General features: G+C 38.7%; 2 protein-coding genes across 2 annotated transcripts; both read left to right on the top strand.

Moving 5' to 3' along the window:
- Window positions 1-6435: 6435 nt before the first annotated feature.
- Window positions 6436-11051, top strand: dpagt1 (dolichyl-phosphate (UDP-N-acetylglucosamine) N-acetylglucosaminephosphotransferase 1 (GlcNAc-1-P transferase)). The gene is made up of 9 exons (XM_062988566.1): window positions 6436-6870; window positions 7305-7425; window positions 7794-8007; window positions 8248-8394; window positions 8790-8874; window positions 9017-9205; window positions 9310-9397; window positions 9852-10007; window positions 10175-11051. Exons 1-9 carry the CDS (start codon window positions 6716-6718, stop codon window positions 10238-10240), a joined length of 1221 nt encoding a protein of 406 aa, XP_062844636.1. The 5' UTR covers window positions 6436-6715; the 3' UTR covers window positions 10241-11051.
- An 886-nt stretch (window positions 11052-11937) lies between these two features.
- On the top strand, window positions 11938-19309 carry hinfp (histone H4 transcription factor). Its single transcript, XM_062988569.1, has 10 exons — window positions 11938-12027; window positions 13663-13870; window positions 14245-14474; window positions 14615-14714; window positions 15268-15420; window positions 15516-15593; window positions 15904-16024; window positions 16812-16950; window positions 17069-17193; window positions 17548-19309. The coding sequence occupies exons 2-10, from the start codon at window positions 13702-13704 to the stop codon at window positions 17885-17887; spliced, it is 1455 nt and encodes a 484-aa protein (XP_062844639.1). The 5' UTR covers window positions 11938-12027; window positions 13663-13701; the 3' UTR covers window positions 17888-19309.
- The last annotated feature ends 1630 nt before the right edge of the window (window positions 19310-20939 follow it).

Genomic DNA, 20939 nt, shown 5'->3' with positions numbered 1-20939 from the left:
TTCGCTGTTCGATAATCCGACTGCCCGCTGCTCCAGCAGCTTCTACAGTCCGAGCACTGAGAGGCCACTAAGCTTGTAAACCAACATACCGCCCCTGATCCTCACAGCCAATCGCTGTACAGCACCTGCGACCATGAGCCAATCAGATTCTGCCATTTACAACCAGCCCAAAGCTGCCAGTCTGCATACCATTCAAACACAGCCGGTCTGTCATCGAAAACAAAACAAAAACTTCTATCTGACAGAATAGTGGGTAGCACTGGCGATCCCCCGGTGGGGCAGTGATAGCTCAGTGGCTAAGGTACTGGACAGTAATCAAGAGGTTGCCGGTTCAAGCCCCACCACTGCCAAGTTGCCACTGTTGGACCCCTGAGCAAGGCCCTTAACCCTCAATTGCTCAAAATTGTGTTCAGTCATAACTGTAAGTCGCTTTGGATAAACAAGCGTCTGCTAAATGCCGAAAATGTAAATGTAAATGGGGCTGTCTGGGTCCTTTCTGTGTGGAGTTTGCACGTTCTCCCCTTGTCTGTGTGGGTTTCCTCCCACAGTCCAAAGACATGCTAGTGAGGTGAATTGGAGATACAAATTTGTCCATGACTGTGTTTGACTTTAAAACTTGTGAACTGATGAATCTTGTGTAACCAGTAAATTTACATTGACATTTTTGACATTTAGCAGACGCCTTTATCCAAAGTGACTTACAGTACGGTTACAGTATACAGTCTGAGCAATTGAGGGTTAAGGGCCTTGCTCAAGGACCCAGCAGCAGCAACCTGGCAGTTGTGAGGCTTGAACCAGCAACCTTTTGATTACTGGTCCAGTACCCTAACCACTAGGCTACTGGACTAGGTAAATACCTGTCCTGTCTTGAATGTGTGTAAAACATGACGTTAAAATCCTAATAAATAAATTTCTTAATATTTGAAAGTTTCTACCATTACAGCTAAATTAAAAAAACACAACATGACCAAACTTCTTGTTGAATTCAGGTGTTTTAGCCAAAACTATTGCTAGCAGGTGTTTAATATAACTTATGTAAAATAAAGTAAGCCTATATGCTTGCATATTTTGGCCACCGTTTAGAAAAGGTGATTTCCTGTTATATCAAGATTGATAAAGATTTAGTTTGACAAAATTGGCCCTTAATAGTGTCCTGACCACAACCCCAATAAACACCTTTGGGATTAAACCCTTGTATAAGGGCAGTTGTAGCCTAGTGGTTAAGGTACTGGTTCAGTAATCAGAAGGTTGCCGGTTCAAGCCTCACCACTGCCAGGTTGCCACTGTTGGGCCCTTGAGCAAGGCCCTTAACCCTCAATTGCTTAGACTGTATACTGTCACAGTACTGTAAGTCGTTTTGCATAAAAGCGTCTGCTGAAAATGTAAAAAAAAAAAAAAAGTAAATTAAACAAAACGGGAATTGTGTGTCGGGTAGTGGTGTGCGATACAGCAATGTGTCGTGGTTTATGATTGGGGCATTTATTACTATAATGAACTGAGGTTTTTGTTCAGAACCAATTATATAATAACAAAACATAATTTATCCCTTTTTATGGCATTTTTCTGAAAACATCACCACACTCCTCTCTCTCTCTCAGCCTGTATTCTCTCTCTCTTTCACTGCTGCATGTGGTCGGTCTCTCAGTCACGTGACGGTTCCACAACAAATCACAGCAGAGCAGGAGGGGAGGGGCGGGGCAGAGCAGGAGGGGCGGGGCAGAGCAGGAGGGGAGGGGCGGGGCGAGCCCCTGCAGTCTGTACACACATGATCTCTACTTTATTATCAAACCAGAGAAACTTACTGAATGTAGCGAAGAAAAAGTAAAACTGAAGAAGTATCGATACTCGGATCGTTTGGATATTTGGAGGTTTAAACAGCCGTGTAAATGTGTCAATACCTAGTCTAGCCAACTACGACGTGTTTAGCTTAGTCGCTAGTGTTAGCTGCTAAGCTAATTGCAGTGATTTCTGTTTCCAAAAGCACTCTGTATTTATAACCATATCATATTAATACTGTAATTCATACATTTTTGTAAGTAGCTGCTCTCAGTAGGGTTGTAGATGAAGTCAGATGTTTAAAGCGGTCAGATTTCTTTCTGGATGCTTTACTTTCTCGTCACTTCTGAGGTTAAACGTTACCACCAAGCGGTTAACTCATACTACTTAGCTCACCGGGTGAATAAATATGTACATTTTAAATAGAGACCGAATATGTTTGTCCATGTTTATTTAAATTTAAAAATAGATGCTCATCTGTTTACATTTATAAGCACAAAGTCAAAAGAAAAGAGCACCTATTCGTCAAAACATGAGAGCCTCACTGCGCATGCGTGGATTTACGTAACCGACCTTTGCGCAAAGTGCGTTCGTACTTTAAATACAAATAATTTAAACTATCATTTCCATAAAAATCACCCCTATTTCTGTATGTGCAATGCAAAGTATTCAGAAACTTACACTCTTCTGTCAGATAAGAACGAAAAAAATATTAATTAGATCTTAGATAAAGTTTAATCAGGGATAAATATACACTTCTGTTAGCTTTAAAACTGGCATCAAAGACACAAAACCATGGACTAACATTAAATGTGGTTTGCATTATTTATTTTTCTGAAAATAATAAGAACTACATATTGTATGTATTTATAGGTTTATATGCCAGCGTAAAGAGCAATGATTTCTGCCTGATTGGTATGATGCATTATTCTAATAATACCCTTTACTTAATCAATACAATGAACAATTACACTTTGTGGCAACATTTCCCTGCAACTACCCACTTTTTCATTTCTCAGTCTGATTGCACAAATAAATCGGGCGTATTTTCGCATTTAGGGCCCTTTTCATAAAGAAGCCTTTTAGCATGCAAATGAACCATCGTCTTGATTTAAGAACCATTGTTTTTAAGTGTGTGCAAATAATCGAGGACATTTATGTAAGATTTTAATATATGTACTTTATTTGTACTTGTAAAGAGACAGACAGAAAAACTAAAGATAGCACATCCATTCAAGCAGCATGAACAATACAAACATTTACCGCTACAAGTGCAACATGGTCGCTGTTCCACCCGCTCGCAAGCAACTTAGCTTATCAATGCTGTTAACAGATGATCATTTATCGGAGTTTGTATAGTTTCCTCTCATTTCTTGTCTGCTTCTCCAGCTTTCACTGCAACAGAAGAATAAAGAAGTAATGCAGGTGTCTCTGCTGCTACTTTCACTGTATCGCCGACCAAAACAATGTCCACACAATGGCGCATCAGTGACGTCATCAGCTCTAAACACACGTGACTGAGACCAATGAGCAACTAGTGAATCACTGAACCGACTCAGTATTTACATCATTCATTTTAATGCATATTAGAAAATGGTTTATTTATATTTATATGAAATAATTAATTGCAGTCCCATATATGAAAATAATAATTTGTACGCACTATGTATGACGGTGTTGATAATAAACGGAAATTTGACCAAATTAACTGTTTTCTGAATGTTTGTGGTGTTTCTGCGCTATCATGTGGATCTTTTCTGAGGTAACTTGTCCAGTTGCTAGCTCGGGTTAGCTCGTCTTCCAGGGAGGTTTACTATATAAAGAAGAGTAAATAAACATTAAACAAAGTGGCTGCACAGCAACAGCGTTTGTACAGGAGCTCAAATACTGAAGAGAATAAAATTAAACACGTTTCCATGTTGTGTTTTGAGCACTGAGGAATATCGAGTGTTTCACTGTTAACCTGAACACTGAAGGTGAGCACAAGAGACCGGGAGCTTTTATATGAGCTGAACATGTTTTTATTTACTTGCACTGTAATGATCCGACTCTCCACCATCTATCAGTTCCAGTTATATTATGGGATGGATGATCGGACCGCAGTGTGCTGTGTTTACATACTCATGCAGTAACTCATCCGGGTACTTTTTAATGAATACTACGAACACACTACTGTTCAGTATGGAAGTATGGATGCGATTTCGGACGCAGCTATGATCTCTACTGTCTTATAAAACGAGAGAAATGTGCTGAATATAGCGGAGAAAGAGTAAAACTAAAGTATCGATACTATCGATATTTGGATCGATCGATCCCTGATAAGGTTAGAACAGCCGTGTGGTGTCAATACCTAGCCTAGTTCACATCTGAGATACTGACTAAAACCCAAACAGCTCAGACATAATAACTATTATTATAAAAGATATACAATAAAGACTTGTGCACCGTGTTTAGTACATTAACTATACGAAACACATTACAGCTGTGAGTTAATATACTGTGGCGCCGGCGAGCAGAAAGGATAGCATCAGGGCCGCAAGTGAGCTGCCCTTGGCAGTTCACTCAGTGGTTTAGGGACAGACACTCATTCATACACACATACATTCATACAACAGACAAACATATAAGCTACTTACCCAACCCTCACCGCAGCCACCCCACTCCCAACAACGGGATACACGGCTACGGTGAGCTTAGACACCACTGCCGCAAGGCTTTCTGGGTAAAGCCTTTGCCGACGCTACAATACAAGGTAAACACCGATACTTGCTAGTGTTAGCTGCTAAGCTAATTGCAGTGATCTCTGTTTCTAAAAGCACTCTGTATTTATAACTCTATCATGTTAATATTGTAATACATACATTTTCGTAAGTAGCTGCTCTCAGTAGGGTTGTAGATAAATTCAGATGTTTAAAGCGGTCAGATTTCTTCTTTCTCACAACATTACTATCATAGCGTATCACCAGCAAGCGGTTACCACGTAGTTGTGTTTGCTGGGTGAATTAATATGTCATTCTTAAATAGAGACCGAATATATGTGTACTTGTTAATTCAAAATACAATAGATACAAACCTGTTTGCATTTATAAGCACAAAGTCAAAAGAAAAGAGCTCTTATTCATCAAAACAAACATGAGAGCCTCACTACGCATGCTCCGATTCACGAAACTGACCTACGCTTACGTATGGTTTCGTGAATTTGCGTAGGGTGCGCAAAGTGCGTAAGGTGCGTTTCCTTCATGTACATATAATTTACACTATTATTTCCATAAATTTGCACCATTTCTGTATGTGCAAAGTATTCAAAAACTTACGAACGAAAAAAAATATTAATTAGATCCAAGATAAAGTTTTAGCAGGGAGATTGATGATATATGCTTCTGCTAGCTTTAAAACTGGCATCAAGGACACAAAACAAAACCATGGACTAACATTAAATGTGGTTTGCATTATTTCTTTTTTCGATGATAATTAGGCTACATTTTATAATGTACAGAATCCTTTAAGTATGCAAATGAACCACAGTCTAAGTGTGTGCGCAAATCAGGACAGTAATCAAGTACAGTTCTGTAAAATTTCAATATATGTACTTTATTTGTACTTGTAAAGAGACACAGACAAAAACATAAACAATACAAACATTTACCACGTGGTCGCTGTTCCACCCGCTTGCAAGCAACTTAGCTTATCAATGCTGTTAACAGATGATCATTTATCCAAATATCGCTCCCTGGCATCCTGAGTTTGTCTCGGTTTGGTTTCCTCTTATTTCGCATCTGCTTCTCCAGCTTTTACTGCTTTAAAAGAATAAAAAAATAAGTAAAGCACGAGTTTTTGCTGCTACTTTCACTGTATCGCCGACAAAAACAATACGTCCGGTGACGTAACAGACACGTGACTTTCAAAGCCCTCCCTATGAGCAACCAGTAAAGTAGTGGTGTGCGATACTGCAAAATTAGGTATCGATCCGATACCATGTAAATACAGGGTCAGTATTGTGAATAACAGATTAGTTTTAAATTGATTTTAAAAAACAAACAAAAAAAACTGCACAAATACTGTCACCTCCAATAACGCTTTAAAATTGAAGTCCACAACCCAATGGTTCAATCCCAAATAGCTAACTGCTATCCTACGTAGTGTACTATTGAGAACGTTAAAGTCATAATAATTTTCTTTGGTGTTTATAGCACAAACCACAGAATTAAACTTAAAATCAGCCCACTCAATTCTCCAAATGCGTTCTGTATGTTTAGATATTGTCATATACAGAGTGTACACCGACTTATTTTACACCCTAAGTAGTATACGTGTAGGGTATTGCTAAAGATTTGGGACAGAGCCATCTTTTCGGCAGCGTACTTGTTGACGGAAGTAGACGTGGATGTTTCGGATTGTACGGCTACTCCTGTCAAAATGAGTCGCCTGCTCTTGGCTTAGTACATTAGTTATTTTGTTTATACCAGCAGTGTTCTGACTGGAAAGTTCATAAACTGTATTTAAATAATCTATATTTTTAATTTAAATGTGAGAATGGTAATCCTGCCGCTCTGGTAGATAGTTAGCCAGGCGGCTCAGTTAGCATTAGCTAGCACGTTAGCTGTCATTCATTGATCAAAAAGTGGTGTCTACTGTAGTTAAATTACATGTTGAAACAACATGACACAGCGGTCGCCTGAACAAACAAGACATCAAGTAATGTTATACAGGGCAACCGATTTTATATTTAGCACAGATCTAGCTTAAATCGATGTACAAAGTCAATAGTCTGATCAAGAAGATAGTGAAGTTTCTTAGGTTTCTATAGAAGGAAACATGTTTAGTGTGAGTGTGTAATAGTGTTACAAAAACAGATCCGTGTTAATTACAGACAACAAAAGTTTACAGGGAACTTGGTCATTACTTTACTATCGATTGACTGTACTATTTATATTGCAAAATGTCTCAAATCCCGACATTGCCTCTCATTATCAACTGCTGCATGTCTGCTGTTGGCTGCTTTGCAACACTTAAACTCATCCCAGCCTTCAAGCAGCACTTCATATCTGCCAAATTATACGGTCTGGACCTTAACAAAACCACAAAAAAGGAAGTGTAAGTCTAGCATTTTGTTTACCACTTTGATTTCCTTTTTTAAGTTTCATTCATGAGCATTCGGACTAGACTAGTAATACACACTTTACTGAGCATTTAATCAGGTACACTTAATATACAGATGTACTTTGTGGACATACAATTACTGACTGAAGGATATCTGTTAATCTGTACACTTTTTAACCCCTTGTACCCCATTTATCAATTGAAATAGAGCCTTATGGGACTTCCACTGACCAGATGATGATTGAGTAAAATCATAAAGGAGATTCAAATTAGATTTACTTTAAAAGTTTACAGTCTTAGAAATGAGCAGATTTATATATCAGTTGTAGTTTGTGATATAATGAACATACTTGATATGAATGTGATTTATGTGGTCCACCCTTAATAATTAATTCATCTTTGTTTCTATTTTTTCATCATCATTTTAGGCCAGAGTCTCAAGGTGTGATCAGTGGCACTGTCTTCCTTATAATCCTCTTTCTTTTCATCCCTGTGCCTTTCCTCGGCTGCTTTGTGGGAGAGAAGTGTCAGGGCTTTCCTCACAATGAGGTATGGATGAATAATTGGTAATGACACGGCTTTGTGTCATTCATTCATGTTGTCTTTATAAGACAGTTGCACTCTTTTACACGTTACATGCAGTTTGGTGAATAATGCATTGCACAGGCAATTAATTTGGTGGGATTTTAATTTAGAATGCTTTTGTTTAGTTTTAAGTTTCTTTACTTTTCCTAATTGAGTTTTACCAAAGTAATTTATTGCTGATTCTCTTAAACAATAAAACAACTTGGTAAACTCTGTTTTTCCTAAAAGTTTTCTGTCACCATTTTAATTTAAATGGTTTTGATGTGTAAATCTTGTTTTCCTCTGCTGTTACACTGCTGATTCATTTATGTTTTCTGTTGTTGATTGTAAAGTTTGTGGAGCTGATAGGTGCTCTCTTGGCTATTTGCTGCATGATCTTTCTTGGCTTCGCTGATGATGTACTGAACCTGCGATGGAGGCACAAGTTGCTGCTGCCCACCATGGCCTCACTGCCTCTCCTCATGGTTTACTTTACCAACTTTGGCAACACTGTCATAGTGGTGCCCAAACCATTTCGGGCCTTGCTGGGCCTGCACCTAGATTTGGGTTTGTTTACGTCATGCTACTTAAATAATGTAACTCTCTTACTTGAATATAAATACATTTATTTTTTTATTTCAAATCACAAACCTTAGAAACATCACAAAATGCACTGTAAAATATTGTGAAAATTGAATGGAAATTTTAGACGTTTGGCCCCACACTGTAAATATATTTCATTTCATCATGTTAAAATGTGTACTTGTATATGAAAGTATGACATTAGTATTTACCCTTTGTTTCCAGGCATCCTGTATTATGTGTATATGGGAATGCTGGCTGTGTTTTGTACTAATGCCATCAACATCCTGGCCGGGATTAATGGCATTGAGTCTGGACAGGCTCTCTTCATCTCTGGCTCTATCATCATCTTCAATGTACTGGAGCTCAATGGTGAGTAGAGCTGGTGAGCAGTAGATAAATGGCACCACATTAGTGTGGGGCAGGTAAACACTCTGAACAGGGTGCCATTCCATCACAGGGCAGCACATTGTTGAATTCTCCTTCAATTTGACCTCCTACATCTTGTCAGTCATCTTTGGGTACAGTGGTAGTCTAGTGGGTAGAGCTTTGTGTAATCATTCAAAAGGTTGTGGGCTTGAATGCTGGCTCTGTTGGACCCTTGAGCAATATATACACACAAAGAAGGTGGCACAGTAGCTATGAAACTAGCACACCACAACAGGGATTTGAGTTAGTAAAAAAGTAAAATAGAATTGGTCCCTGTCATTTCAGACTTTGTAAAGGTTTTACTGAGATTAAACTAACATCTCCTTTGTCCATTGCAGGAGACTACAGAGATGACCATGTCTTCTCTTTGTACTTCATGATCCCTTTCTTTTTTACCACACTGGCTCTTTTCTACCACAACTGGTTTGTTTGATATCCCTTCCTATCCTAGATAATACCTACCTTATATAGATAATATACATAATTTACTGTTTGATGTGATGTTTCTGTTATTTAGTTTAACAAACAGCAGATGCTGATACATTTAGTGTTTCTTTCCTCTCAGGTATCCGTCTTCAGTGTTTGTAGGAGACACCTTCTGCTATTTTGCTGGAATGACCTTTGCTGTGGTGGGAATTCTTGGCCATTTCAGCAAGACCATGCTGCTCTTCTTTATCCCTCAAGTCATAAACTTCGTCTACTCTTTGCCTCAGCTCTTCCACATAGTTCCATGTCCGAGACATCGTCTGCCCAGGTACAATACAAGTAATGCTACGAAAGTAGCATTTGTCAATATGTCTTGGCTAATTTGGTACAGGTTGGTGAAAGTCAACATGTATAAATGTGAATTTATTACAGGCTGCAGCCAGACAGTGGAAAGCTTGGAATGAGCTTCTCAAAATTCAAACAGAAGGACCTTGGCAAGCTGGGGCAGCTCATATTAAAGGTAAATCACGTACACAATAATCAGTGATTCATTTCACTTTAGGCATGGTCATCCAGAATCGTCCAGATTTCTGCTACTGCGACTCTTGGATCTTATTACCTATTTGCAGTCAGAACAATTTGGCGCAACAGACACATAATACAACCTTTATAATACTGTTTTTTGAAGACAGTTTAAAGTCATGAATAAAAAAACACCTTACTGTCTGGTTTTAACCATGTATTCTTATTACATTTTTCATTAACCAGTTTATCACCAGGAAACACTGGGTGCAGGGCAGAAATTTTATAAACAGAGCACCAATCTATCATAGAGCTTCAACTGCATAAAAAATAAAAGAATAAGAGGAAATAGGATTTTGCTTTTCAAACATTCTTTATAGATACAGACTGAAACATCTGGGCAGCAGGGCTCGAGTGTAATAAATAAAGCTGTAGTTTTCATTGTCCTGCAGGTGGCAGAAACGTTATGGCTGCTGGATGTGCGCAGGGGTCAGGAGGGAGATGATGAGTTTATCGAGTGCAATAACATGACCCTGATTAATCTGGTGCTGAAGATCATAGGACCCACACATGAGAGAAAACTCACAGCTATTATGTTGTTAATACAGGTGAGTCCAGCTTAAGTACTTTATTTAATTTTATTTGAATATCTCACTGTTTATTTATGAAATAAAGGAAAACAGTGGAAACAAAAATGCTCTTTGTGATACTTTTACAAACCATGGAATTGTGTTGTGTTATTTATTTATTTTGTTTCTTCTCATCTATCACACAGGTTTTGGGGAGCGTGATTGCTTTTGGGATACGGTATCATCTGGTTCGACTCTTCTATGACGTCTAGCCTTCAAAAAATGAAATCTATAAGAACAGACAATTTAACTTCTTTACAGAAAAAACACAAAGTTACAGCAGATTTGAATGACTGCAAGTCTGCTTTAATTCCACTACATGAGGAACAACACTGTATAATTTAATTACCGTTATAGAGTTTATGGTTTTGGACACAATAAGCAGCGTATAAGTCCTGTTTTGTGGAGTAAAACACAGTGTTAAGAACAAGACACTGAAATAAAAATATTTTAAGTTTTACATTTTTATTCCTGCAATAATTTTTTTGACTTGACAATCACACTTAACTGTCGAATGTGTAACATCCACTATATGGTCAAAAGTATTTGAAGAACTGAGCAGATGCTTGTTTGACATTCTGAAGTTTGCTTCCTCTTCATTTGCTACTATAACAACCTACAATCTAGTGGGAAGGCTTTTCCAGAACATTAAAGTGTGCCTGTGGGATTTTCTGCAAATACGAATTTCAAAGAACATTGTGATCGTCAGGCACTGATAGAGGACAAGGAGCTTTGGTTTACAATCGACAGCCCAGTTTATCCCAAAAGTGTCAGTACACATTAAATTGTCTTGCCTAAACTGCTGCCACATATTTGGTAAAAGATTACTTGAATTTGTACACCTGTTAGCAATGGGTGTGGCTGGAATGCCTAAGCTCAATAACTAGGATATGAGTCTACATACTATTGATCATATAGTGTATTATATTTTGTACTTAAATTAAAACACTACATGTAAGTACAATTAAGCTTCAGGTATATACCCAACGGTGAGTTCTTGTATTAAAATTTGAATAGATGTTGGCTAAGGGTTTTTCTGTAGTAAATGAAATGCTATATACAAACCTAAGAAAGTGTTTTGATTGTTAATTGAGCAATTTGCTCTTTGTGGTGTATTATTAAAGTATTTGGGTAAAAAATATATAATCTATATACTGTTCATCTACTGTGCTGTGAAAAGTATTTTATCATTCCTGATGACTTATTTTTGCAAATGTCTTACAATCGTTTCAGCTTTTTTAAACCAAGCTCAATATAAGACAAAGATAACCAGAATAAACATTTATTTTTTCTACTTTTCACTGCTCCCATATTTAGGGTTTACTACAGCCGGGCACTGTGGTCCACATACCTGATTTGGCAGTTTTGTGTGGATATCAGCATTAAGTGTTTTTTACAATGACTGTAATTTTGCAAAGCAGTTGTAGGCAGCTACTTTATAACCTTCCCAAAACAACATTATTTAACCCCTAAAAGTGTTTAATCTCGACTTTTTAAGTACATCAATACAATGTTGTAGTGAACATTTTGTGTTTGCAGGGTATACCAGGTACTCACATTCATTCACTCTAAACATACCACCCACCAAGGCCATTCTGTCTGCCTCCTGCAGCCTATCTACCCCTCAGTGTCCTAAAAAAGAATAAAAATAGAACCCATTAGAGGACGAGAACATTCCAAATGTAGGCTATGAGGCAAACACGCTTCCTGCACCCTGCCTGGTTACTTAAATAAATAAATAAATAAAAACAAACAACTAAATACAAGTAGCAACAAAACTAATTAATTTGTATAAATTCAAATCACTATGTACTGATCACCATATAAAATAAACTTGCCAGTGCGCACGTCCGGAACCATTTAAATAAGACATTTTAGAGGGAAGAATATTACAAGCGCACTGGATCTAGAGAACTGGATTGGCTGTGATGTGACAGGCGGCGATGATGCTAATTCGTTTGTTGTGATAAAGTGAGGAAATGCCAGTAGGCAGCAGCAGGTGGGTCATTTTATCCAATTTTACAAAATGTACATGTCTTACCATATTATTTACCACAGCATATTGCAATGCATTTACGTATGAATGCTTTTATACTAATGCCAACCAGCTAGCGCTGTAGTTCCACTGTTTTTTTTTAAAATAATGAATGGCTAACGCAAAGTCACGGTATTCCGTACATGTTTACTAACCGCGCTTACTTTTTAACAAGTCAATTTAAATATGTTGCAGCTAGAAAAATCATTTTAATAACTGGGGTTTATATCTTAGCTGACATTTAAGCAGTGATTTGTGTAATGTAGTCAAATGAAAAATAAACTCATATGTTGACTGATGCGCTGTATGGAACACTGTTACCAGGACCATGCAGCACCGGTTCATTTTTCCTCTATTTTAATATTTCATTTCAAAAGTATTTTCTTCTGTTATTCTTGCTTATTTTCTGTGTTAACGCACTTTACGAGGACGAATGCTTTAAATTTTCATTAAGCGGTGGAGAACAGTCTATCTGTCTGAGTGCCTATCTATGTATCTATTTATCTGTCTGTCTGTATATCTGTCTGTCTGTCTGTCTGTTTCTCTGTCTCTGTCTGTCTGTTTCTCTGTCTATCTGTCTATCTGTCTGAGTGCCTATCTATGTATCTATTTATCTGTCTGTCTGTATATCTGTCTGTCTGTCTGTCTGTTTCTCTGTCTATCTGTCTATCTGTCTGAGTGCCTATCTATGTATCTATTTATCTGTCTGTCTGTATATCTATCTATCTGTCTGTTTGTCTGTCTGTCTGTCTGTCTATCTGTCTGAGTGCCTATCTATGTATCTATTTGTCTGTCTGTCTGTCTGTCTATCTGTCTGAGTGCCTATCTATGTATCTATCTATCTGTCTGTCTGTCTGTCTATCTGTCTGAGTGCCTATCTATGTATCTATATATCTGTCTGTCTGTCTATCTGTCTGAGTGCCTATCTATGTATCTATCTGTCTGTCTGTCTGTCTGTCTTTCTATCTTTCTATCTACTCACTGTATTTCATTTAATCTGCACTTATATAAAGTCTTAACAAAAAATCGACATTTCTTGTCAACGTTTTTTAAAGGAAAATATTTTTTATTAGATATAATTGGGACTTAATTCGTTTTCATTATATTTAATTGGGACTACATTTACACTTTGACATTTTCTGCAAATTATAGCATATATTTATAATTTATTTGTTAAACCTGTTCAATCGAGAAAAATAGGTGTTTAGTATGATCACTGTGTAGAAGTCTATTGCCTTTTGTGTATGTGTTAACTTCAGTATAAAAGAATAAAACCAGGAGTGTCTTTTGTACAAGAGCTTATAAGTTGCCGGGTGCTTACCAGGCCTAGTTGGCTGTGCCTAAGGGAGGGCTGTTAATGGGGTTCCTCATTTGTCATTACAAATGCTAGGTGGCTAGTCAAGGCATCCTGACGAGTGGTGCATAGTTTTTCCTCTTTTTCATTCTGTCCTCTTGAGCTTCAGTATAAAAGAATAAAAACAGGAGTGTCTTTTGTACCAGTGTTAGTTAGTAAGCTCTACAAAATACTGTCTTTTTAAAATTTAAATGTGAGCTGGTTAGAAAATCTTTTACAGTTTTTACATTTACATTGTTTTTCAGTGACCTGAAGAAATTTATAGTTCAGCCAGCCTGAGCGTGATGGCTCCACCATGTAAGCGGGCGCCCCGCAGGGAGGAGTTTGTGCTAGAGTTAGCCTGTGAGTGGGGTTCATGCCATGAAACATTCTGTGGAATGCAGGAGTTCTGTCAGCATGTGGAAGACCATTACAGAGCCATCGACACGGATAGCGAGGAGCCAGATCTACCAGGTATGAGCATTGTGTGCCCTGGATTTTAAAACGGCATGAGATATGGACAATTCAACTGCTAGAAATGTATTAGGAGAACATGGTGGCTTACCTCATAGTGTGACCTGGGGACTGTAGTTCACTCCTTGCCCCATATTCATCAGCTGTAAAGAGTTTGCTTGGGTTTTCTTTCACAGTTCAAAACCATCTAGAAGGTGGATTTGTTGGTCCACATTGTCTAATAGATTTAATTAGATTGTTTAAGTGGATGAGTGTGCGATGCCCTGTTCTGGCTCACAACCCTGATCAGAAAAAAGCACTAATGATAGATGAATGAATGATTAACATGCTTTGTTGATATAGACTATTTTTAGTCAAAAATTGCTTTATTTCAGAGGAGGTGCAAAGCTGCCTGTGGCGCGACTGTGGCTTCTGCTCAGTGCAGTATGATGGAGAGTTGCTGAGACACATGCTTTTCCACAGCTACCACACCAAGCTAAAACAATGGGGCTCAGCCATGCTGAAGGCTAATCCAGGTATGGGTGTCTGCTTACTTGGTCTTCAGAACCGTAACATTGTGCCTGAGGTTCAGGAGAGCTTCATCTGCTTGTGGGAGCACTGTGAGGTGAGACTTCGTAAACATTTGTGCATCTTAAAATAAATAAAGTTGAAAACCACTGCTTTACATGGTGTGTGTGTAAGAGTAGTGTCTAGAATGTTGGTGCTGGTACTTATTTAATCAAAGAAAATGTGTTTGTTTTACAGATGAACATGGATAATCCAGAGTGGTTCTACAGACATGTGGAGATGCATGCACATTGTCTGGAGGTCAATAATGAGAACATAATGTACTGTGGCTGGAAAGGTAAATAACTATTAAAACCAATATGTACATTAGGTTATGATTTTATAATACACCAAAAAATATCATATTAAAGTAAATTGTACTGTATGTTACACACAAAGCAGATGCCTAATAGGAAAAATTAGAAATGTGATAGAACTGTTCAAGAAACTAAGAATGCTTGATTAACATCCATCGGTCAAGGATTTCCAGTTTGACATACCACTCAGTGGGTAGCACTGTCACCTCAGAGCAAGAAGGTCCTGGGTTCGATTTCCAGGTGGAGCAGTCCAGGTCCTTTCTGTGTGGCATGTTCTCCTTGTGTCTGCAGTGGTTTTCTCTGGAAGCTCTGGTTTCCTCCCACAGTCAAGAGGTGAATTGAAGATACAAAATTGTCCATGACTGTGTTTGATACTAAACTTGAACTGGTGAATCTTGTGTAACCAAGATTGCCATGCCATAAAGTTATTTCATTTTGTACTTACTCATCTCTAATTATGAGTGGTGTCCACATACTTTCGATCATATATTGTATCTTGTAATGTATGTAATGTATTTTTTGGTAATCTGTCAGATTGCGAGGCATCCTTTAATGGCCGGTTCAAGTTACGGGAGCACATGCGAAGTCACACCCAAGAGAAGCTGGTGGCGTGTCCATCTTGTGGCGGGATGTTTGCCAACAACACCAAATTCTTTGACCATATCCGACGACAGACTTCTATAGAGGGTGAGCATTATAACATGCATAAAGCTGTAGTAACAGAAATTATTCTGTTAATCTTAGCAGTGCTATCAACCAACCTAATAATGTTTGGTGTGTAGGTCAAAGGTTTCAGTGCTCTCACTGCTCGAAGCGCTTCGCCACAGAAAGGCTTTTAAGAGACCACATGAGGAATCACGGTAAGTCTTCTCCCTCATTCGAACTACTCATTCACAACAGATTGATGAACTCATCTAAAATCACAGACCTAAAAATCAGTGAAAACCTGATGTTAAAAGAGAAGGCCTGGCAAAGGTAAAGAATTTTGTGAAATCTGTGTTGCTCTGCAATGTATTGTCACCCAGTCAAGATTGTATTTCTGCTTTATTCCCAATGTTTTAGGTAAACATGAATGATTGAACACATACATAAAATATTACATACATGAATCTTTATAATGTTAAAAAAAATTCTGATTAAAGAACAAAGATGTTTTTTCTCTTTGAACAGTTAACCATTATAAGTGTCCACTGTGTGACATGACGTGTCCCTCACCGTCCTCACTAAGAAACCACATCAAGTTCCGCCACAGCAGTGAGAAACCCTACAGCTGTGACTACTGTGAATACAGGTAACAAAAATTACCCCTCCCCTCTTTTATAAAGCTTAGGTAGTGTCCTGGACCTCAAAAAGGTCTAAAAGTAGGCATTGACCTTTACAAGTGAGAGATGTGTAGTAAAACACTACATTTATAATCACTCGAGGAAGTAAAGGGACCGTAACAGTATAGGCTGTAAACTTGCGATAATTAATAAGCTGGATGAAAAATGACTTATGTACATGATTTATGTAAGCACTTGCCTTGTGTTATTAAAAAGGATTTATTATGAGTGCTCAGGTGGCACAGCAGTAAAACACACTAGCTTACCACTGCCGAGATCTAGAGCTCTCTCAGTTCTGCTAGCCGGCCGGACGCCTACACTGACTTGATTGGGTATGTCTGAGGGTGGGCTGTAAATTGTGGCCTCTGCAGGCTGGTCAATGGTGCCAGCTCAGAGTCAGGGGATAATGGAGATTAGTGTGTGACTCTAGTTTGTGACCCTGCCTCATGCAGGTAAAAAAAAAGAGGTTGGCTACTGCACACATGTGGAAGGGGGCGTCTGTTATGTAGATTTGGATCCATACATATCTAAAATGCCCTCCAGGGAAATGCACTTTCGCTGGCTCTGCTATGTAATGTAGATTTTTGTTTTACCGTTATGGCATAACACAGCTAGTGTGATGGGTATTATTAGTCTCCTCATGTAATGGGCTCAACCATTATAAGGCTTAGGAGAATAGCTTTAAGCAGCAATGCAATTTCTTTGGTGTTTTGTTTGTTATGTACGGTCATACTCTCATGTGCTTTTTTTCTTCAGTTGTAAGAACCTGATAGACTTGCGGAAACATCTGGAAACGCACAGCAGTGAGCCATCCTATCGCTGTGACTTTGCTGACTGCGATTACTTCACTCGTTCCTTTCACTCGCTCAAAAACCACTACAGACGTGTGCACGAGGTGAGCCGAACGATTAAGCGAATCACATCGTGTTCAAATCCATAAACTTGATTACTGCAGTCAACGAACAGATGATCATCCAATCTTTTTTATGACTGTCCTTTTGCTGTGTGTTCAGGGAGACGACACTCCTCGCTATAAGTGCCACGTCTGTGAGCAGTGCTTCACCAGAGGGAATACTCTCACTGCTCACCTACGCAAGAAACACCAGTTTAAATGGCCCTCAGGACATCCCAGATTCAGGTATTCCTTTCTATTATGTTATTTTCTTATTTCAGTTTTTTAAGCATTTGGGTGGTGATGCCATCTTACATGCTGTGTTTGAGATACCTGTGTTTGAGTCTCAGTGGTGCCAATGATTTAACCCCAAAATACCATGGTAAAAAACGCAAGTCCACTACCGCTGAGATATTGGGTTGAAATCTCAGCAGTGCTATCGTCTGGTCTCGACACTGCGGCATTGCTGGCGATGAAAAGGCAGACCGATTAGAATCACAGCAGGAGAACAAACTATAGACTGTAAACTTCCCCCATCAGATGCCGAACAACTTATATCTGTCTACATTAAAATTTGTATACTACCTGTTTGATGTGTAGGTATAAGGAGCACGAGGACGGCTTCATGCGGCTGCAGCTAATCCGCTACGAGAGCGTAGAGTTGACGGAGCAGCTAATGCGGGAGCGGCAAGGAGAAGCGGACAGTGCCGAGTCTGTTCCCCAGACACCGTGCCACCAGTCTGGGGAGGAGTCAGAGGACCGTGGACTTTCTGTTAACACAGATGGAACATTTACAGAATCGAACTCGAAGGGGGGCGAGCGAGATGAAAATGGGCTGCTTGTCCTTAGAAGCAGAGCATCCTCACATGATTTGAGGGAGGAATCAGTGATGCAGCAACTGCAGGATACAGCCCAGCAGCTGGGCATGGAGGTGGTCTAATGCCTGTTGCACATGAGTCATTTTAGGGAGGTGCCCAATCTTTCCTGTATTGAAGACCTGGCACATCGTATGCACTTCTGTAGTGTGCACTGCTCACTGAGCCAGTTCTCCCAGTCACAGATCAGTCATTTACGGTGCAGTTTCTTCAGCATGTCTGAAATTAGCAACCGTCAGTTATGTAGTGTGCCGTGTTCATCCCAAACTCAATTCATCAGACTGCACACAAAGTAAAGGGGAGCTTTTTTGTCCCAAATAGTACAACATCTTATAAATAGTGTGTTAAATTATGGTCTCGATGGATCTGGTGTCACATGGAAACACTGGACACAAGCCAGGGAAACACCCTTACCATGACAGCTGCCCATTGCAGGACAACACTTACTAACATAAAGAGAGAGCAGCTAGTCTACCTTCTACAAGTTATTTGATGGTGGGATTGTTTTACACACAATAACTAAAGGCAAGAATCAAACCCACGTTCCTTAGACCCATGTTGCTGTGCAGCATCTACTTTACCAGCCAATGTGTTGCTCCACTTGTTGTAAAGTTGTAAAGTAAATTAAGATTTTATATTTGGACGTTTTTATTCAAATGAACTCGCAATTAATGGTACATTCCAAGAAACAGTGCGTTAAGCAGTAGCAGTTTCCTGGTGGTTCAGTACCTTAACCGATGCCCACCAGTGAATATTTTGAGAACATTTGAGAACTAAATGAACATGTGTACTTTATTTAGTGTAGTTTAAGACACAGGCCTTTAGCCAAAGCACCACTGAATAAATTCACACACCCAATAAAACACTCCATACACCTTTTAGTTTTCGAGTTGACATATTCTGTTAAGTGTTTTTTTACTCATGCTTTCACAGTGCAGCTTTAATCTTGCACTGTATTGTGCATTTTAGTTCTTTTGCTTCACTTGTATTTGTTTCAGCAAAAGAGGATAGTCTAACCATGTACATAGCTGCCTGGTTGTGCATCGCTAAACATTTGCAGGACAAGTCATGCAGTGTGCGCTGTCAAGCAATTTAAAGTATTTTGCTTTGTGTAGTGTGCACTAGGTTTGACCATGCCCCATAGCTTTACATTCCATCCTGTAGTTTGCACAAAAGGTAAACATTGATTACATTGATTAAAATGAAACGTATGGGCACAGGTACTCGGGTATGTGCTTGTGTCTGTTTTTATGCACTATTGTGACAAAGGGATGATAATGATGTGGACGTGTCTTACATTGTGTTTGTGTCCGACTTGTTAGAAAGTGTTAAACTTTTTAAAGGTTGCTTTTTAATTCAGTTTTGTGGGTACAGCAATGACTGAGAATGAACAAATTGTTTTGTAGGCTTGATAATTACACTGTACAGTTTTCTGATGGTTGTTTGTAAGGCATGATAACTGGAGATGCTACTGATAAACGTTTATAAAAAAAACTGTCTGAATTCTTGACATTTTTTCACTTCACACTTATTTATACTAAGGTATGGGGCAGGCCTGCTGTAAACGGAGCTAGTATTTTTTTTTGTTTTATGAGGAAGACTGGCCTGGCTAGCATATCAACTAAATATGTATTCAACTAAACTGGATGTCTGTTCTCATCACATTTATACTTGTGTGGTCAGTAGATTAAAAGTTTGTGTTCTTTATCAATATAACCGCTAGATGTCGCAAAATAACCCATACTCAAAAATGTCCAAACTGGTGGGTCTGTAAAAGGTGCTTACTATATCATGTGTAGCTCAGGGTACTGATTAACATCCTTATAAAAGGTTTATTAAATCTTAAACACTGTGCTGAGATTACAAATATCCTGATTTATTATTTGGACTGGAGAGAGATTCTGTCATGTCCTCCCCCTGGGCCATTACTGTTGTCAAGAAATAAAGTCCAGGTTTAGATGTGATGATTTTGGTATACATTTTTATTAATGTTAGTATTAATACATTTGGGGAGGGGAAAGCAAAGAAAGGGCAGTCCCTGAGAGAAAGGTGTAGATTTCAGTTTCGTTTGCAAGCTTGATGTAGGGCGTCGTTTGAACGCGAGTAACCCCGCTCACTGACCGAAAATAACCTGAGCACTGCAGCATCAGCACCAGCGCATGCGCACTGCGCTATTTAAAGTGACCGCCTGTAACTGCTGTTGATACACGTCAGTGTGTTTAATATGATGAACTGTGATACACGGTGTACTACTAGAATTATGTATAATTATAAGACAAATAAATCTATATTCATACTAAAACATCTTAAATTGCAAATAAAGTGGAAATATCTGAAAAACACAACTAATTGTTAAAACAGTCTAATTATATCAAGAGTCATGAGAAAGAAAAATTAAAAGAGAAAGTATATTAAAAACACAGAGCTAGACTGGCTTGTTTACATTTCTCCTGGTTCCACGTTATAGCAATATGTGAGAATTTTAAATTACTTTTAGGTAGTAAACAGTGAGTAAATACAGTTGTAATGGGAAATATGTGATTCTGTGCAACAGGTTTACAACTTGATTACACCATTGGGAACTCAACAACTTCAATTTGCTTAGCCTGTGATGTGTTATATAATCACCACCCAGAGATTCAAGTGTTCAGGTGTGTTGCAACCATAGTACCAACAAATGAGCTGTCAAAAAGGCTAAGAGAGGACATCATTTCATCCAAAAAGGGAATGGGGGCATACAAAGATTTCAGGACCTTGAACGTTTTCAGAGACACCATTGGGGGTACTGTCTGAAAGTTCCAAACTTATTATGCAACAGCAAACCAGCCTGGCTGTAAGACAATGGCCAAAACTTTATACAGAGGCCTTAGCAATCTTATCAGGTTAACAAAAAAACCCTAGTGTTACTGCAAAAGACTTACAGGATGACCTGATGAAGGCTGAGATAAATCTGCCAGTGGCAACCATAAAAAAATCACTTAACAACCTAGAGCTTCATGATGCACACCACTCTTGACCAAGAAGCATTGGAAGGATCGACTGCAATACATCAGAAGGAATTTTGATAGGCCTGAAGATTTCTGGGACACAGTTTTATGGAGTGACGAATCAAAGCTT

The sequence above is a fragment of the Trichomycterus rosablanca genome, chromosome 26, assembly GCF_030014385.1.
Source record: "Trichomycterus rosablanca isolate fTriRos1 chromosome 26, fTriRos1.hap1, whole genome shotgun sequence".
NCBI lineage: Eukaryota > Metazoa > Chordata > Actinopteri > Siluriformes > Trichomycteridae > Trichomycterus > Trichomycterus rosablanca.
The sequence above is the reverse complement of the archived record's forward strand: the minus strand, read 5'-3'. Positions and strand labels throughout refer to the sequence as shown.

What these genes read in the sequence shown, in the direction of transcription:
- dpagt1 (XM_062988566.1), top strand. Translation starts at nt 6,716, where the DNA reads ATGTCTCAAATCCCGACATTGCCTCTCATTATCAACTGCTGCATGTCT. An exon ending in AAAACCACAAAAAAGGAAGT is followed by an intron (nt 6,871 to 7,304) that starts GTAAGTCTAGCA and finishes TCATCATTTTAG; the next exon opens with GCCAGAGTCTCAAGGTGTGA. An exon ending in AGGGCTTTCCTCACAATGAG is followed by an intron (nt 7,426 to 7,793) that starts GTATGGATGAAT and finishes TTGATTGTAAAG; the next exon opens with TTTGTGGAGCTGATAGGTGC.
- hinfp (XM_062988569.1), top strand. Translation starts at nt 13,702, where the DNA reads ATGGCTCCACCATGTAAGCGGGCGCCCCGCAGGGAGGAGTTTGTGCTA. An exon ending in AATGTACTGTGGCTGGAAAG is followed by an intron (nt 14,715 to 15,267) that starts GTAAATAACTAT and finishes GTAATCTGTCAG; the next exon opens with ATTGCGAGGCATCCTTTAAT. An exon ending in AGACCACATGAGGAATCACG is followed by an intron (nt 15,594 to 15,903) that starts GTAAGTCTTCTC and finishes CTCTTTGAACAG; the next exon opens with TTAACCATTATAAGTGTCCA.